At 40.7% G+C, this 17,118-nt stretch overlaps 1 protein-coding gene across 3 annotated transcripts in view; it reads left to right on the top strand.

Annotated features, from left to right (window-relative positions):
* TENM2 (teneurin transmembrane protein 2) overlaps positions 1-17,118 on the top strand; it is a 6,300,157-nt gene that overhangs the window by 4,831,790 nt on the left and 1,451,249 nt on the right. For all 3 annotated transcript variants that reach the window (XM_073589482.1, XM_073589484.1, XM_073589485.1), the window contains one exon: positions 15,324-15,519. In XM_073589482.1, the coding sequence (XP_073445583.1) occupies positions 15,324-15,519 (196 nt within the window). The remainder of the gene's footprint in view (positions 1-15,323; positions 15,520-17,118) is intronic.

Below are 17,118 nucleotides of genomic sequence, written 5' to 3'. Positions count from 1 at the left end.
GTGATGGGTATATGGGCACTGGACTATGGGATGGCGGATATGTATGATGGGTATATGGGCACGGGACAATGGGATGGCGGATATGTATGATGGGTATATGGGCACTGGACTATGGGATTGAGGATATGTATGATGGGTATATGGGTACGGGACTATGGGATGGTGGATATGTATGATGGGTATATGGGCACGGGACTATGGGATGGAGGATGTGTGATGGGCATATGGGCACGGGACTATGGGATGGAGGATATGTAACATAGTAACATAGTTATTAAGGTTGAAGGGAGACTAAGTCCATCTAATTCAACCCATATCCTATCCGAACTTGCCCTAACATGTTGATCCAGAGGAAGGCAAAAAAAACCCATGTGGCAAACAGTAAGCTTCACATTGGGGAAAAAAATTCCTTCCCGACTCCACATATGGCAATCAGACTAGCTCCCTGGATCAACGCAATATTAAGGAAACTAGTGTATATACCCTGTAATATTATACTTTTCAAGAAAGGCATCCAGTCCCTTCTTAAATTTTAGTAGGGAATCACTCATTACAACATCATATGGCAGAGAGTTCCATAGTCTCACTGCTCTTACAGTAAAGAATCCGCGTCTGTGAGTATGCTTAAACCTTCTTTCCTCCAGACGTAGAGGATGCCCCCTTGTCGCCATCACAGGTCTAAGAGTAAAAAGATCATTAGAAAGGTCTTGGTATTGTCCCCGCATATATTTATACATTGTAATAAGATCACCCCTAAGCCTTCGATTTTCCAAACTAAATAACCCCAAGTGTAATAACCTGTCTTGGTATTGCAGACCCCCTAGTTCCCTAATAACCTTGGTCGCTCTTCTCTGCACCCGCTCCAGTTCAGCTATGTCTTTCTTATACACCGGAGACCAGAACTGTACACAGTATTCTAAGTGTGGTCGCACTAGTGACTAATATAGAGGTAAAATTATGTTCTTCTCATGAACATCTATGCCTCTTTTAATGCATCCCATTATTTTATTTGCCTTTGCAGCAGCTGCCTGACACTGGCCGCTAAATGTGAGTTTGTCGTCCACCCATACACCCAGGTCTTTTTCAGTGACAGTTTTGCCCAGTGTTTACAATTAAGCACATAATTATACATCTTGTTTATTCTACCCAAGTGCATGACCTTACATTTATCCCCATTAAAGCTCATTTGCCATTTATCAGCCCAAGCTTCTAGTTTACATAAATCCTCCTGTAATATAAAATTGTCCTCCTCTGTATTGATTCCCCTGCAGAGTTTAGTGTCATCTGCAAATATTGAAATTCTACTCTCTATGCCCCCTACAAGGTCATTAATAAATATGTTAAAAAGAAGCGGGCCTAAAACTGACCCCTGTGGTACCCCACTGCTAACCGTGACCCAGTCCGAGTGTGCTCCATTAATAACCACCCTTTGTTTCCTATCCCTGAGCCAGCTCTTAACCCACCTACACATATTTTCCCCTATCCCCATTATTCTCATTTTATGTATCAACCTTTTGTATGATGGGTATATGGGCACTCGACTATGGAATGGAGGATATGTGTGATGGGTATATGGGCACTCGACTACGGGATGGAAGATATGTATGATGGGTATATGGGCACGGGCCTATAGGATGGTGGATATGTATGATGGGTATATGGGCACGGGACTATGGGATGGAGGATAATTATAATTTGTTATAACTAACCATAGTTAATTACTATGCCCGGGCGGCGCCGGGCTCTTCAGCTAGTTATGAGATAAATTAGGATAACACTTACATGTATGGTGTTCTCCTGTGTGTGGTATCCCCGAATGCCCCAACGTACGTTTCGTCCCTTCATCAGGTTCGCCGTCCAGACGAAGGGAAGAAGTTTATAACGTAGAGCCGTAAAAATAACAAAATCATATTTTTTTCAAAAAATGATCTTTTCGTAAACAATTTTTTATTTTCACAAGGGTAACAGGAGAAATTGAATACCAAAATTTCTTGTCCAATTTGTCCCGAGTACGCCAATACCCCATATGTGGGGGTAAATCACTGTTTAGGCGCACAGCAGAGCTTGAAAGGGAAGGAGCACCGTTTCACTTTTTCAACGCACAATTGGCTGACACCCAGCCACAATCAGCCGCACACCACCTGTGTGAGTGGCCAATCGCGATGATGTACTATTCCATCCATTGGAATTAAGTCCCAGGTCACATGGGCGGAATAGTACGTCGGATGGCACAGAGGGGTGAACAGTTCACAATGACAGCAATTTTGACCAGGGGTGCCAAAAATTTTACATGCCACTGAATCAGTCAGTGAAAAACAGACAGCACACAGATGGCTTCTGAATGCTGTCTGCTTTTTTACTGGCCGATTGACTTGCATTGCCAGTTTTGATGCAAAACTTGAATCAATATCAGACACGTCTCCACCATTTTGCATGAACCACTTGGCCTGAGGTAAAAAAATTGGATGCGTGAACTGCCTCATAGACTGGCATAGGTGGAAGTGATATCCGCTAAAAAAACAGATTGCACTCGTACGTGAAAAACTGATGTGTGAATGGCTTATTCACACATCAGTTAGTCTCAAAACTTTTGCAATTACTGTAGTAATACTCAAAGTATACATCAAAGTATTAAAAGCAATGTACAATGTAAATACAAAACATCACATGTAGCACAGCACATATGTTTTGCCTACAGCTTATGGAGAAAGGGGGGTTGGTTTTGGAAATTAGAAATCTGTAATTACCACTGTCATGCATTAGGACAGAATCATGAATCAATTATGTTACTATTGCATTTTTTAAGTTAAACCAGAGGACTATCAAACTAATCACACTGTCACACAGGCAGCATCTCAAATTTAGCATGGGAAAACAGTTCATGCCAAATCTAAAAATGGCAAAAGGACAAACATTTTATCAAATGAACAGGATCCAAATAACCTTGTTCCTCAGGTGAGATGTGGCAGTTTTGAACAGGTTAAATAGTGATAGGTAATAGTTACACTTTCACAGAAAGCAGCAGTACTTTGTGTATCCACTCTAGAGACCAAGCAAGAGACCTCTAAGTCACCACAGATGGGACACAAATGTTGGTCATAGTTCAGGCACCTCAACAGCTGTTTTATATTGTCATAGGTTTCTTTCATGTGGACTGCATTATCAATTGGAATTGAAGGTACCGCATTGCCATTATGCAAGCTGGCTTTTAGGCTTGTCTTGGATAAATCGATGAAGAGCCTCCATTCCTCTCTATTGCGACAAATCTTCAGAGCTTCCATTAAACTGTTCATGTTATTGCATTCCACAAGATCACCCTCCATTAAGAAGTATTGGACAAGATCTTCATCATGGTTGCTGAACAAGGAAATCTGAACATCGCCCGCTAGGAGATTCCACTTCTATAGCCTGGAACCTAAGAGCTCAATCTTGGGCAAATCTAAATGTCTAACAGAAGAATGTCCCTCACTTGACTCAACTGAAAATGTTTCTGGTGCTTTTGGAATCACCATTTCTTCTTTACATGGTATACCTTACACAGAGAGCATTTATAAAAGTAGGTGATGCAACTGTAATTAGGATTACATCATCAGAGCTGAGTTGACATTTCTTCATTTGTCACCTTAAGGTGATAGAATACTGAAGACTCAATAGACTAAATAAATGATGTAACAGACTAGCTACTAGCAATGAAATAATGATGATGTAATAATAGATGCAATTTTTCAAGATTCCTGCATGAAAGGTGTCATAAATCATTATAACCTCTTCTGGATCTTGAAAATTAGAGTAAATCAGCAAATTTAAGCATCATAATTAGTGTTGAGCGATACCACCCGATATTGAAAAATATCGGATCGGATTGGATCGGCCGATGTAAAAAAAGTATCGGGTATCGCAGATTCTGATCCCAGAAGTCCCATTAAAGTCAATGGGACAGAAATATCGGAATTAAAAAAAAAACATTTCGGGAGGGGGGGAAGAGTGTGGGCGGACACTGCGTGTGTCTGTGTGTGCAGGTGGGGCCTGTGCGGGCTGTCAGTCTGTATGGGCCTCTCGGGGGCCTGTGCCGGCTGCTGGTGGTCTGTATGGCCCTCTCGGGGGGCCTGTGCCGGCTGCCGGTGGTCTGTACGGGCCTCTCGGGGGCCTGTGCCGGCTGTCGGTGGTCTGTGCCAGCTGCCGGGGGGCCTGTGCCGGCTGCCGGTGGTCTGTACGGGCCTGCCAGGGGCCTGTGCGGGCTGTCGATGGTCTGTACGGGCCTCTCGGGGGCCTGTACCGGCGCCGGTGGTCTGTATGGGCCTTTCGGGGGCCTGTGCTGGCTGTCGGTGGTCTGTGCAGGCCTGCCAGGGGTCTTGTGTCTGTGCAGGCATCGTCCGATGGGACTACAAATCCCATCGGACGATGCCTGCTACACTGGCAGTGATTGACACATTAGCCAATGATGGGACAGTAGTAGTCCCATCATCCGGCTAATGTGTTGAATGTAAAAAAGAAAAAAATATATACATACTACATACATACTACATACATACTACATTCATACAACATACATATATACTACATACATGCTACATATATACTACATTCATACAACATACATATATACTACATACTACATTCATACAACATACATACATACTACATACAACATACATGCTACATACTACATTTATACAACATACATACATCATACATGCTACATACAGTATATACTACATTCATACAACATACATATATACTACATACTACATACATACTACATATATACTACATTCATACATGCTACATATATACTACATTCATACAACATACATATATACTACATACTACATACTACATATACTGCATTCATACAACATACATACATACTACATACAACATACATGCTACATATATACTACATTCATACAACATACATATATACTACATACATACTACATATATACTACATTCATACAACATACATATATACTACATTCATACAACATACATATATACTACATACATACTACATACAATACATTCATACATTCATACAATACATACATATAGACATACAGTACATATAACATAGAGTACATACTCACCATTACTTGTCACATTGTTCCTCGAAGCCAGTGTCATCTATGAAAAAATATGAAAATAACAAACAAGCCATATACTCCCTGATCCGCAGAAATCCACGAGGGTCCCACGCCAATCTCCCGTGGAGAACAACAGCATCAGCTGATGTGACCGCTCTCTAGGAGGTTCAATAATCCAATGTCGGAAGGTAGGTATCCTTCCGCACTGTATTCCTCCGCCACTGTAAAAAAATAGTCCCTAGTCTCACTTTATGGCAAAAGCTGTGTGAGAAAGTTCTCAGGCAGCTTTTGCCATAAAGTGAGACTAGGGACTATTTTTTTTAAAGTGGAGGAGGAATACAGTGCGGAAGGATACCTACCTTCCGTCATTGGATTATTGAAGCCCCTAGAGAGCGGTCACATCAGCTGATGCTGCTGTTCTCCACGGGAAATTGGCGTGGGACACTCACTCGTGGATTTCTGTGGATCAGGGAGTATTTGGTGGTTTGTTTTCTTCTAATTTCTTTCTTAGATGACACTGGCTTCGGAGGATCAAAGTGACAAGTGATGGTGAGTATGTACTCTATGTTATATGTACTGTATAGACATACATATGTATGTATTGTATGAATGTATTGTATGCAGTATGTATGTAGTATGTATGCAGTATGTAGTATGTATTGTGAGATGCCAAGGGGAGAGGTACTATAAAACAGGTATATTTCTACCCGTTTCATTTCATATGTCTCCCTGTACTGATGATGAAGCCAGTTTATTTCACTGTAATACAGTCCTGGTTTCCTTAGTGATCAGCATGGAAAGGACTGGTAGTTCCCCCTCCACTAATTCAATCCAGGTTTTGGTTTCCTGACTGGTCCAGCAGATATAATCAGGAGGAGCTGGGATCTCTCAGTCTATCTCATCTGCTGAGCTGGGAGCTGACACAGTAAGATTACATGGACTTCTTTGCTGTTATATAGGTTTATTTTGTAGTTAGCCTGCTATTGTTAGTTAGTGGCCAGAGGCCTTAGATGTTTGATTTCATGTTTGGCATGTGTAACATTGAATAACAAGTGTGCATAATAAATATGCCGTGTCCATATCCATGTGGAAGTTCCTAGTCTGCTGAAGTGACTCCATAGCCACACGCTTGTGCCAAAGCAAAGATCCCAGCTGAGCTATCTATTCCCACAAATGGTGTTTCGAATGTGGGCAACTGTGGCTGCTGGACTGTGACTGCAGAGAAAACGCTGTGTATGTCCTGGCTGAAAGCTTCTGCGCTTTTGAAGAGCCAAGAGTCCAGTAATATGGAGGAACTAGTGAAGCAGTTATTGCAAGCAAATGTGCAACAACAGCAGACTAATACTTGCTTCCAGAAGGCTCTGGAGCAGCAACACCAGATGCAGCAAGAGCAGTTGGAGGCAATAAAACAGGCTTTGATTCGGCAACCCCGAGATGAGGGAGACCGTGCACAAAGCGCTGCTAGTGTGCAGAAAGCCGTACAGAAGACTTTGCTTAAAATGACCACAGACGATGATGTGGAAGCATACCTCACTGTGTTCGAATGTATTGCAGAACGTGAACACTTACCGCTGAACAGGTGGGCTAAGGTAGTTGCTCCATTTCTGAGCGGAGATCCACAAAAGGCCTATTACGATCTGAGTGGAGCGGATGCTATGGACTATATCAAACTCAAAGGTGAAATCCTGGCAAGGCTGGGAGTAAACACGTATGTATGGACACAGAGGGTGTATTTATGGACTTTTGTGGAGCATCAGCCAGCCCGCTCACAAATGCATGATCTCATCCATCTAGTAAAAAAATGGCTGCAACCAGAGGCTTTGACGTCTGCACAGATGGTGGAGCATGTTGTTCTAGATAAGTACCTGCGGTCCTTACCCGCTAAGATCCAGAGGTGGGTTGGACAGGGTGAGCAACTACCGCTGACCAGTTGATGAATATGGTCGAACGCTACAATGCTTCTGAAAGCCTACTCCAAGGGACGTTAGCACCCCACTGGCTCCCCAAGAAATCGCTGGAGAGTCCTGCGAAACCTACTTCATCTTCAAAAGAAGAGAACGTCACAATGAAGGGTAGCAGACCTACAAAGGATTATGGAGGTGGTACGGGCTCACATCAAGCCAGCAGACCTCGTCTGGGATCTCCATCGAGGAGGCAAGGGCCTATACAATGTTGGCGATGTCGCGGGCTTGGCCATGTAGCAGCTAACTGCCCAATGACTACAGAGCCAATGGACTGTAACGCTATGAGTCGTCTTTCGTTATATGTGCAGTCAGTCTGTGTGGCGGAGACCCTCACGGGAAATGAACAACACGTGTGCCACGTCGAGGTTGACGGTTATAGTGTGAATGCCGTCTTGGATTCCGGCAGTCAAGTAACTTTGATACATGCCAGTTTGGTGGACTCTAGCGCCCTGACGAACTTAACCGTGGGCATTAGTTGCATCCATGGGGATACTAAGAACTACCCCACTGCCTGGGTTACTCTTGCCACGCCAGTAGGGACCAAAAGACATCAGGCGGCAGTCATAAAGTCTATGGGACACAGTGTAATCCTGGGGAGAGACTTTCCCTTATTTTGGGACTTGTGGAACTTCAAAAGTGGCATGAACCCTCTAGTTGAAGACGGTACTCCAGAGCTAGCCCCTGAACCATTGCAGCAAGATGACGGAGAACCCATCTCAGAGGAAGTACTAGAATCTGTGGACTCTCCTCTGGCTGTGTATGCAGGCGAGGCAGACCAGCTAGAGGATGTTTTAGAAATGCCTGATCTTGAGGTGGCCCGTGGTAAGTTCGGGACCGCTCAGCACCAGGATCCTACTCTAGCAAGGGTGTGGGAAAACGTAAAGGTCTCCGAGGGAAGACCATTCTACCCAGGGGCTCAAAACGAGTTCCCACACATGGCGGTGCAGCAGGATATGCTGTATCACATAGACAAGGTGCGAGGAGTGGTGGTAGAACAACTAGTGGTACCTAAGTCCTTTCGCCAGGTAGTTTTGGAGTTGGCACATAAACATTCCTTAGGAGAACACCTGGCGGTAGAAAAGACAAAACACCGTATTCTGCAACGTTTCTTTTGGCCGGGTCTAGTGGGAGACGTGACCCAGTACTGTCGGTCATGTCCTACGTGTCAATTGACCGCACCTATGTCACATTTTAGAAGCCCCTTAGTGCCCTTACCAATAATAGAGGTGCCCTTCGAGAGGATAGCAATGGATATAGTCGGTCCGTTAGTTAAATCTGCCAGGGGTCATCAGTACATTTTGGTAGTATTGGATTATGCCACGCGTTATCCCGAAGCAGTGCCCTTGCGGAATGCCAATGCGAAATCAATTTCAAAGGAGCTGGTTAATATGTTTTCCCGCACCGGCATTCCGAAAGAGATACTTACGGATCAAGGGACCCCCTTTATGTCTCGTATACTTAAGGATTTATGTAAAACTACTAAAAATCTCCCATTTGCGTACCTCAGTATATCACCCTCAGACTGACGGTTTGGTGGAGCGCTTTAACAAAACCCTAAAGGGAATGTTGAAAAGGGTGGTGGATAAGGATGGGAGAGATTGGGATGCCCTACTACCATACCTCCTGTTCGCTATACGTGAGGTATCCCAATCCTCCACAGGCTTTTCACCTTTTGAGTTGGTTTATGGGCGGTGTCCTAGAGGCCTGTTAGATATTGCCAAGGAGACTTGGGAACAAGAGGTGACTCCTTATCGCAGTGTAATTGAACACATAACACTTATGCAGGACCGAATTGCAGCAGTTTTGCCAATAGTTAAAGAGTGTTTAGAGCGTACACAACATGCCCAAAGCACGGTATACAACCGAGCGGCTAAAACACAAGTCTTTCAACCCGGAGACAGGGTGTTGTTATTGGTACCTACCATAGAAAATAAATTTCTTGCGAAATGGCAGGGACCATACGAAGTGCTGGAACGAATAGGTGAAGTAAATTATAAGATACACCAACCAGACAAGAGAAAGCCCAAACAAATATACCACATAAACTTGCTTAAGGCCTGGCGGGACAAAGAGAGTCTGGTGGCAGGAGCTGCCCTTGAGGATGGGCCTCGAGGGGCACCACCTTCTAAGGTAATGGACCCCCAGGTAGCTCCGCCAGAAGTGGGTATTGCAGACACGCTATCCGAAAGCCAAAAATGAGAGACCAGGGAGTTCATACAGAGGAACGCAGATGTTTTCTCGGAACTTCCTGGCCGGACTCAGCTAATTAAACATGACATTATTACTGATCCACAGGCGCCGGTACAGCTAAAACCATATCGAATTCCGGAGGCTCGGAGACAAGCCATTGCCCAGGAAGTGAAGAAGATGTTAGAGCTCGGGGTCATTGAGGAGTCCCGGAGTGATTGGGCTAGCCCTATTGTACTGGTGACCAAACCCGATGGGACTATACGATTTTGTAACGATTTTCGGAAAGTAAATGAAGTATCGAAATTCGATGCCTACCCGATGCCAAGAGTCGATGAACCTATAGAGAGACTGGGTTCGGCCAGGTACATATCCACTATTGACTTAACAAAAGGTTATTGGCAGATTCCCCTCACGGAATCAGCCAAAGAGAAAACTGCCTTTGTTACGCCCCAGGGATTATTCCAGTACCGAGATATGCCATTTGGGTTGCATGGTGCCACAGCCACCTTCCAACCTCTAGTGGATATTGTCCTAAAACCCCATGGCCAGTATGCGTCCGCATACTTGGACGACATCATCATCTTTAGCGATGACTGGGACACGCATTTGTCAAAAGTACAAGCCGTCTTAGACTCCCTAAAAACAGCTGGGTTGACTGCCAATCCCAAGAAATGTACATTGGGATTGGAAGAGGCTCGCTATCTGGGATATAGCATAGGGAGAGGCGTCGTGAAGCCTCAAGCCAATAAAGTGGACGCTATTCAAAATTGGCAACGACCGGTAACCAAAAAACAGGTTGGAGCTTTTTTAGGGATCGTTGGTTATTATAGGCGGTTCATCAAACATTTTGCGACCATCGCAGCTCCTCTCACAGATCTTACTAAGGGGTCGAAATCTGTCACAATAAAGTGGAACGCAGAAGCAGAGGAGTCCTTTCAGCGATTGAAAACAGTCCTCTGTGACCAACCAGTGTTGGTTGCACCAGACTTTAAACGGGAGTTTATTGTCCAAACAGACGCCTCTGGGGTGGGCCTCGGCGCGGTTTTGTCTCAAGAAGTAAATGGCGAGGAACACCCAGTGGCCTATCTAAGCAGAAAGATTACGAGAGCAGAAAAGAACTACAGTGTAGTTGAGCGGGAAGCCCTGGCTGTGAAATGGGCCCTGTGCACCTTGCGCTATTATTTACTAGGTCGCCAGTTTAGGCTAGTGACGGACCATTCGCCCCTAACGTGTATGACCCAGGCAAAAGAAGGGAATGCGCGGGTGACACGCTGGTTCTTAGCATTACAAGGGTTTAAATTTTCCGTTGAGCACAGGGCGGGCACAGCGCACAGAAATGCAGATGCGTTGTCTAGAATGCACTGCTTGGTGACTCGTCATGTCCGACCCCACGGGCTCGAACAGAGGAGGGGGGGGTTGGAGGTGCCAAGAGGAGAGGTACTAGAAAACAGGTATATTTCTCCCCATTTCATTTCTCCCTGTACTGATGATGAAACCAGTTTATTTCACTGTAATCCAGTCCTGGTTTCCTTAGTGATCAGCATGGAAAGGACTGGAAGTTAATTCAATCCAGGTTTTGGTTTCCTGACTGGTCCAGCTGATATAATCTGGAGGAGCTGGGATCTCTCAGTCTATCTCATCTGCTGAGCTGGGAGCTGACACAGTAAGATTACATGGACTTCTTTGCTGTTATATAGGTTTATTTTGTAGTTAGCCTGCTATTGTTAGTTAGTGGCCAGACGGCCTTAGATGTTTTATTTCATGTTTGCATTTGTGTAACATTGAATAACAAGTGTGCATAATAAATATGCCGTGTCCATATCCATGTGGAACTTGCTAGTCTGCTGAAGTGACTTCATAGCCACATGCTTGTGCCAAAGCAAAGATCCCAGCTGAGCTATCTATTCCCACGGTATGTATGTATGTTGTTTGTCTGTAGCATGTTGTATGTATGTAGTATGTATGTAGTATATATGTATGTTGTATGAATGTATGAATGTATTGTATGTAGTATGTATGTTGTAGGAATGTAGTATATATGTAGCATGTATGTAGTATGTATGTATGCAGTATGAATGTAGTATGTATGTAGCATGTATGTTGTATGTATGTAGTATATATGTAGTATGTATGTAGTATATATGTATGTTGTATGAATGTAGTATGTATGTAGTGTGTATGTATGTTGCATGAATGTAGTATATATGTAGTATGTACAGTATGTATGTTGTATGAATGTAGTATATATGAATGTAGTATGTAGTAAGTATGTATGTTGCATGAATGTAGTATATATGTATGTAGTATGTATGTATGTTGTATGAATGTATGAATGTAGTATATATGAATGAAGTATGTAGTATGTATGTATGTTGTATGAATGTAGTATGTATGTATGTATGTTGTATGAATGTAGTATATATGTATGTAGTATGTATGAATGTATTATATATGTAGTATGTATGTAGTATGTAGTATATATGTTGTATGTATATTGTATGAATGTAGCATGTATGTAGTATGTATGTAGTATGTATGTAGTATGTATGAATGTAGAATATATGTTGTATGTATGTAGTATGTATGTATGTTGTATGAATGTAGCATGTATGTTGTATGTATGTTGTATGAATGTAGTATATATGTAGTATGTATGTAGTATGTATGTTTTATGAATGTAGTATATATGTAGCATGTATGCTGTATGTAGTATGTATGTATGTTGTATGAATGTAGTATATATGTATGTAGTATGTATATTGTATGAATGTAGTATGTATGTAGTATGTATATTGTATGAATGTAGTATGTATGTAGTATGTATGTAGTATGTATGAATGTAGTATGTATGTTGTATGAATGTAGAATATATGTAGTATGTATGTAGTATGTATGTATGCATGTATGTTGTATGAATGTAGCATGTATGTTGTATGTATGTTGTATGAATGTAGTATATATGTAGTATGTATGTAGTATGTATGTTTTATGAATGTAGTATATATGTAGCATGTATGCTGTATGTAGTATGTATGTATGTTGTATGAATGTAGTATATATGTAGTAGGTATGTAGTATGTAACATGTATGTTGTATGTATGTATGTTGTATGAATGTAGTATATATGTAGTATGTTGTATGAATGTAGTATATATGTATGTAGTATGTATTTTGTATGAATGTTGTATGTTTATGAATGTAGTATGTATATGTTGCATGAATGTAGTATGTATGTTGTATGAATGTAGTATATATGTAGTATGTATGTTGTATGAATGTAGTATATATGTATGTAGTATGTATGCTGTATGAATATAGTATGTATGTATGTTGTATGAATGTAGTATGTATGTATGTAGTATGTATGTAGGTTGTATGAATGTAGTATATATGTAGTATGTATGTATGTTGTATGAATGTAGTATGTATGTTGTATGAATGCAGTATGTATGTTGTATGAATGTAGTATATATGTATGTAGTATGTATGTTTTATGAATGTAGTATATATGTTGCATGAATGTAGTATATATGTATGTATGTATGTTGTATGAATGTAGTATATATGTAGTATGTATGTAGTATATATATATGTTGTATGAATGCAGTATGTATGTAGTATGTATGTATGTTTTATGAATGTAGTATATATGTATGTAGTATGTATGTATGTTGTATGAATGTAGTATATATGTAGTATGTATGAATGTAGTATGTATGTATGTATGTATGTTGTATGAATGTAGTGTATATGTAGTATGTATGTTGTATGAATGTAGCATGTATGTTGTATGTAGTATGTATGTAGTATGTAGCATGTATGTATGTATGTATGTATGTAGTATGAATGTAGTATGTATGTAGTATGTAGTATGTATGTATGTTGTATGAATGTAGTATATATGTAGTATGTAGCTTGTGTGTTGTATGAATGTAGTGTATATGTAGTATGTATGTATGTTGTTTGAATGTAGTATATATGTAGTATGTAGTATATATCTATGTTGTATGAATGTAGTATATATGTTGTATGAATGTAGTATGTATGTTGTATGAATGTAGTATGTATTTTGTATGAATGTAGTATATATGAAGTATGTATGTAGTATGTATGTAAATATATATACTTTTTTTTTACATTCAACACATTAGCCGGATGATGGGACTGCTACTGTCCCATCATTGGCTAATGTGTCAATCACTGTAAGTGTAGCAGGCATCGCCCGATGGGACTTTTAGTCCCATCGGACGATGCCTGCACACACACACACACACACACACACACAAGACCACCGGCAGGCCCGCACATACCACCGTCAGCCGGCACAGGCCCCCGGCAGCCGGCACAGACCACCGACAGCCCGCACAGGCCCCCGAGAGGCCCGTACAGACCACCGGCAGCCAGGACAGACCACCGACAGCCGGCATAGGCTCCCGAGAGGCCCGTACAGACCACCGGCAGGCCCGCACTGACCACGCATCATGATGCGCACAGATCGCGCATCATGATGACATCATTTAAGCAGCCAATCACAGCCATGCCAATAGTTAACATGCCTTTCAGGATGTGCCCACACTTCTGAGGATTCCCATTGGCTGAATCAAATCGAGCGGGCTCATTGCATTATGGGAACTTCCGATTCCGGTATCCGATATAGAAAAAATATCGGTACTCGGTATTGGAATTCCGATACAGCGAATATCGGCCGATACCCGATATTTGCAGTATCGGAATGCTCAACACTAATCATAATCATTTTCTTCACCACAAAATTACCGTAGTTAAATTCTACTGTTTTTGCCTCTGAACCAATTTGGCTATAGAATAGTGTATCAGCCGACATAGTGCTAAATGTAATTTACACTTGCTACCGACACAGGATTTCTATGTTATTTTTTGTAATTGGCTAACACTAGCTTGTCTTTTTAGTCTGTAGCAGAGTTTATGCAGGTGTGGCTATTGGGAGGCTGGTGGCTTTGGACAAGTGTGATAGGTGCATTTAGTGACCTGTAATAGCAGTTGTCTTCTACTTTACGCTAAACTAGTAGATGGAAATTCAGTGGAATCCCTTAGAATATGTTATTTTTTCATCCTAATCCACTCAAACTAGATTTTTCAAAATCCTTAAATAAAACAGAGCAAAGACTGAAGTGGTTTTCTCATTCGGTAAATGACCTTTAATAACTGTCAGAAGGTTATATACTCCTATACAAATGTGCTTTAGTAAAATTAAAGGATAAGAACACCTTTCGCATCCAATTTATTATTCTGTTTTCTCCTTATTGAAGGCTACTTTATATGTGCCTGTCTGTACTTTTTGTTTTCCAGTTTGTGGACAAAGTTATTATTATTATTTATTTATATAGCGTCATTAATTTCATAGTGCTGTACATGAGAAGGGGGGTTACATACAAAGTTATAGATATCATTAACAGGAAACAAATTTACAATTACAGACTAGTACAGAGGGGAGAGGACCCTGTCCTTACGGACTTGCATTCTATGGGATAGTGGAAGTTCAGCGATTTTAGTTTTTTTTGCCAAGTACATCAATTGTGACTTTTTAAAGAGTCACAAAATTTGGCACAATTCCACTTCACTCCCCTCTGGTGTATTTTTAAGAATTCCAGTATTTATATGAAAAGTGCTTTTTTTTTACACTAACAAGTTACAAAAACAATTCAAGACAGAAAAAAAGGCTATTTTTGACTTTGCTCCAAATTCTGTGCACCATTTTGAAAAGTTTGGTGCAAAAAATGGCAACTAATTCCACAAGATGAAAAAGGAAGGTGACTTAAAAAAAGTGAAAATGATGAATCAGGAGTCAGGACCAAAATGTTCTAATATTCTGTACTTCTGACACTTTCATCTTTACCTCTGCACAGTCAATGAAATCTGTAAGCTACTTACATATTGTAACTGTCAAATGTATCATGATGTGTTAATGTTACTGAAACCACACATGCTTCAAATCTGAACATTCTGTTTGAATTAAACTAATGCAATATTATATTAGTAGAGTTTATATCCTGTTCTCACCCAGAGTAACATCTCAATTAAGCTCTAACATTATTTTCATTTGCAGTATGACTTCATGGAACGTTTGGATGGCAAGGAAAAGTGGAGTGTGATAGAAGCCCCAAGAGAGCGTCGCAGCATTCAGACACTGGTGCAAAATGAGGCAGTGTTTGTCCAGTACTTGGATGTTGGAATTTGGCACTTAGCCTTTTACAATGATGGGAAGGACAAGGAAATTGTATCGTTTAATACAGTTGTGCTAGGTAAGCGTCTTCCTTTTTTATACATGCTGCACTTGTAATACAATGTATGACAAGGTTACAGTTTCATTCATTGTATTAGTGCTTTCTTCAGATTATTTTTTCCCCAAACAGTGCCCGTCTCGTCTATTGGCTCTGTCTGATATCACACCAAATCACCATTAACGTAAAGAAGACTGAGATTTGTAGCAAGCACAGTTAATGGACAAGATTAGTGTTTTTTTTTGTGGGAAAAAAATCATTCCTTTTTTATAATCCTGTTACCCTTCTAAATCCACATTGAGGTTGCAATATAACATGGTTTTTACGCCTCTACAAGGCAGGTCCCGTTATCTGCTTAAGATCTTATGTGCACAAATTCACACAGAATATCTATAACTTTCCGTCCCAGTGAATTTACCCTGAACCATTCAAAGATCAATTCTTGACAGCTTTTGTCCTGACTGATGTTCAAAAAAGTAGCCTATAATTTGTTGATGTTATCAGAAAAGAAGTTGAAAAATTAGAAATGTAGCACCTGCCCATACAATCTATAAGGTACTACAAAGTATTTTCTGGTTAAAACACACAGTAATAGTATGTAGAGAAATAATACAATGAGCGTCTCCAAAAGGAAGGCCCATGATATGTGATCACTGGGAGTGATGTAGAAGTAAACAGGCCGTTTTGTTTCAAATGAAAAGGGTCAAGTTGGAGTATTAGGCAAATCTGCAAATACAATGCTTCAATGAACATTGACAGGACTATGGGGTTGATTGACCTTATACTGTATTTTTGAGTATGTCTGATTCTGGTAAATTCATAATATTTCGTGTATTCCTGAAATGCTGCTATTCAGTAGCCTATGTAGATTCTCCTTAATATTTTATTACTCAGCAGTGTAATTAGACCAGGGTTCTCTTCACTTTCCCAAATACCAAAAGTCACATTTGAAATCACTAAGAACCTAGTCTAACAAATAACACAATTAGGTATTTATAGAGTATGGGTATGTACACAGTATTGATTCCAGCATACCTGCATAATTTTGGAAGCAGAAGACACTTCATTAAAATGTTGACAATGTTTCCTGTGAATATAGAATATGATCTTCATTGTTGCAAATGTGCATACCTTTCTTCGTTAGCTATGTACTGTTTTGTCAATCTTTATACCCTCTTTTTTATTATATAAATTAAGAATTTTAATAGCTTAAAAACCCTGTTCTTTCCTCTTTTTGCCATTTCATATATAATATAATATAGTGGTAGCTTCCAAGCTGAAGAGAACAAAAGGATAGAAAGGTCACTTTTTAAGCTTTCAAAACAGAAGAGGTTAAAAGAATTAAACGTATGCACAGCAAGTCATTTCGACATTGCTGTACATGCTGTATTTTTCGGACTATAAGACGCATCGGACCATAAGATGCACCTAGGTTTTAGAGGAGGAAATTAGGGAAAAAAATTGAATCACAAAATGTGATTAATTCTGTACTTAATATCCACAGTCCTGGTACAGTATATATGGTCCCCTCATCCACATCCTGATACACATGGTCCCCTCATCCCTATCTTGGTATGCATTTCCCCCTCACCCCTATCTTGACATACATGGATCCCTCAT

The sequence above is a fragment of the Dendrobates tinctorius genome, unplaced genomic scaffold, assembly GCF_039654945.1.
Source record: "Dendrobates tinctorius isolate UK_male_01 unplaced genomic scaffold, ASM3965494v1 ptg000108l, whole genome shotgun sequence".
Classification (NCBI taxonomy): Eukaryota; Metazoa; Chordata; class Amphibia; order Anura; family Dendrobatidae; genus Dendrobates; species Dendrobates tinctorius.
The sequence above is the reverse complement of the archived record's forward strand: the minus strand, read 5'-3'. Positions and strand labels throughout refer to the sequence as shown.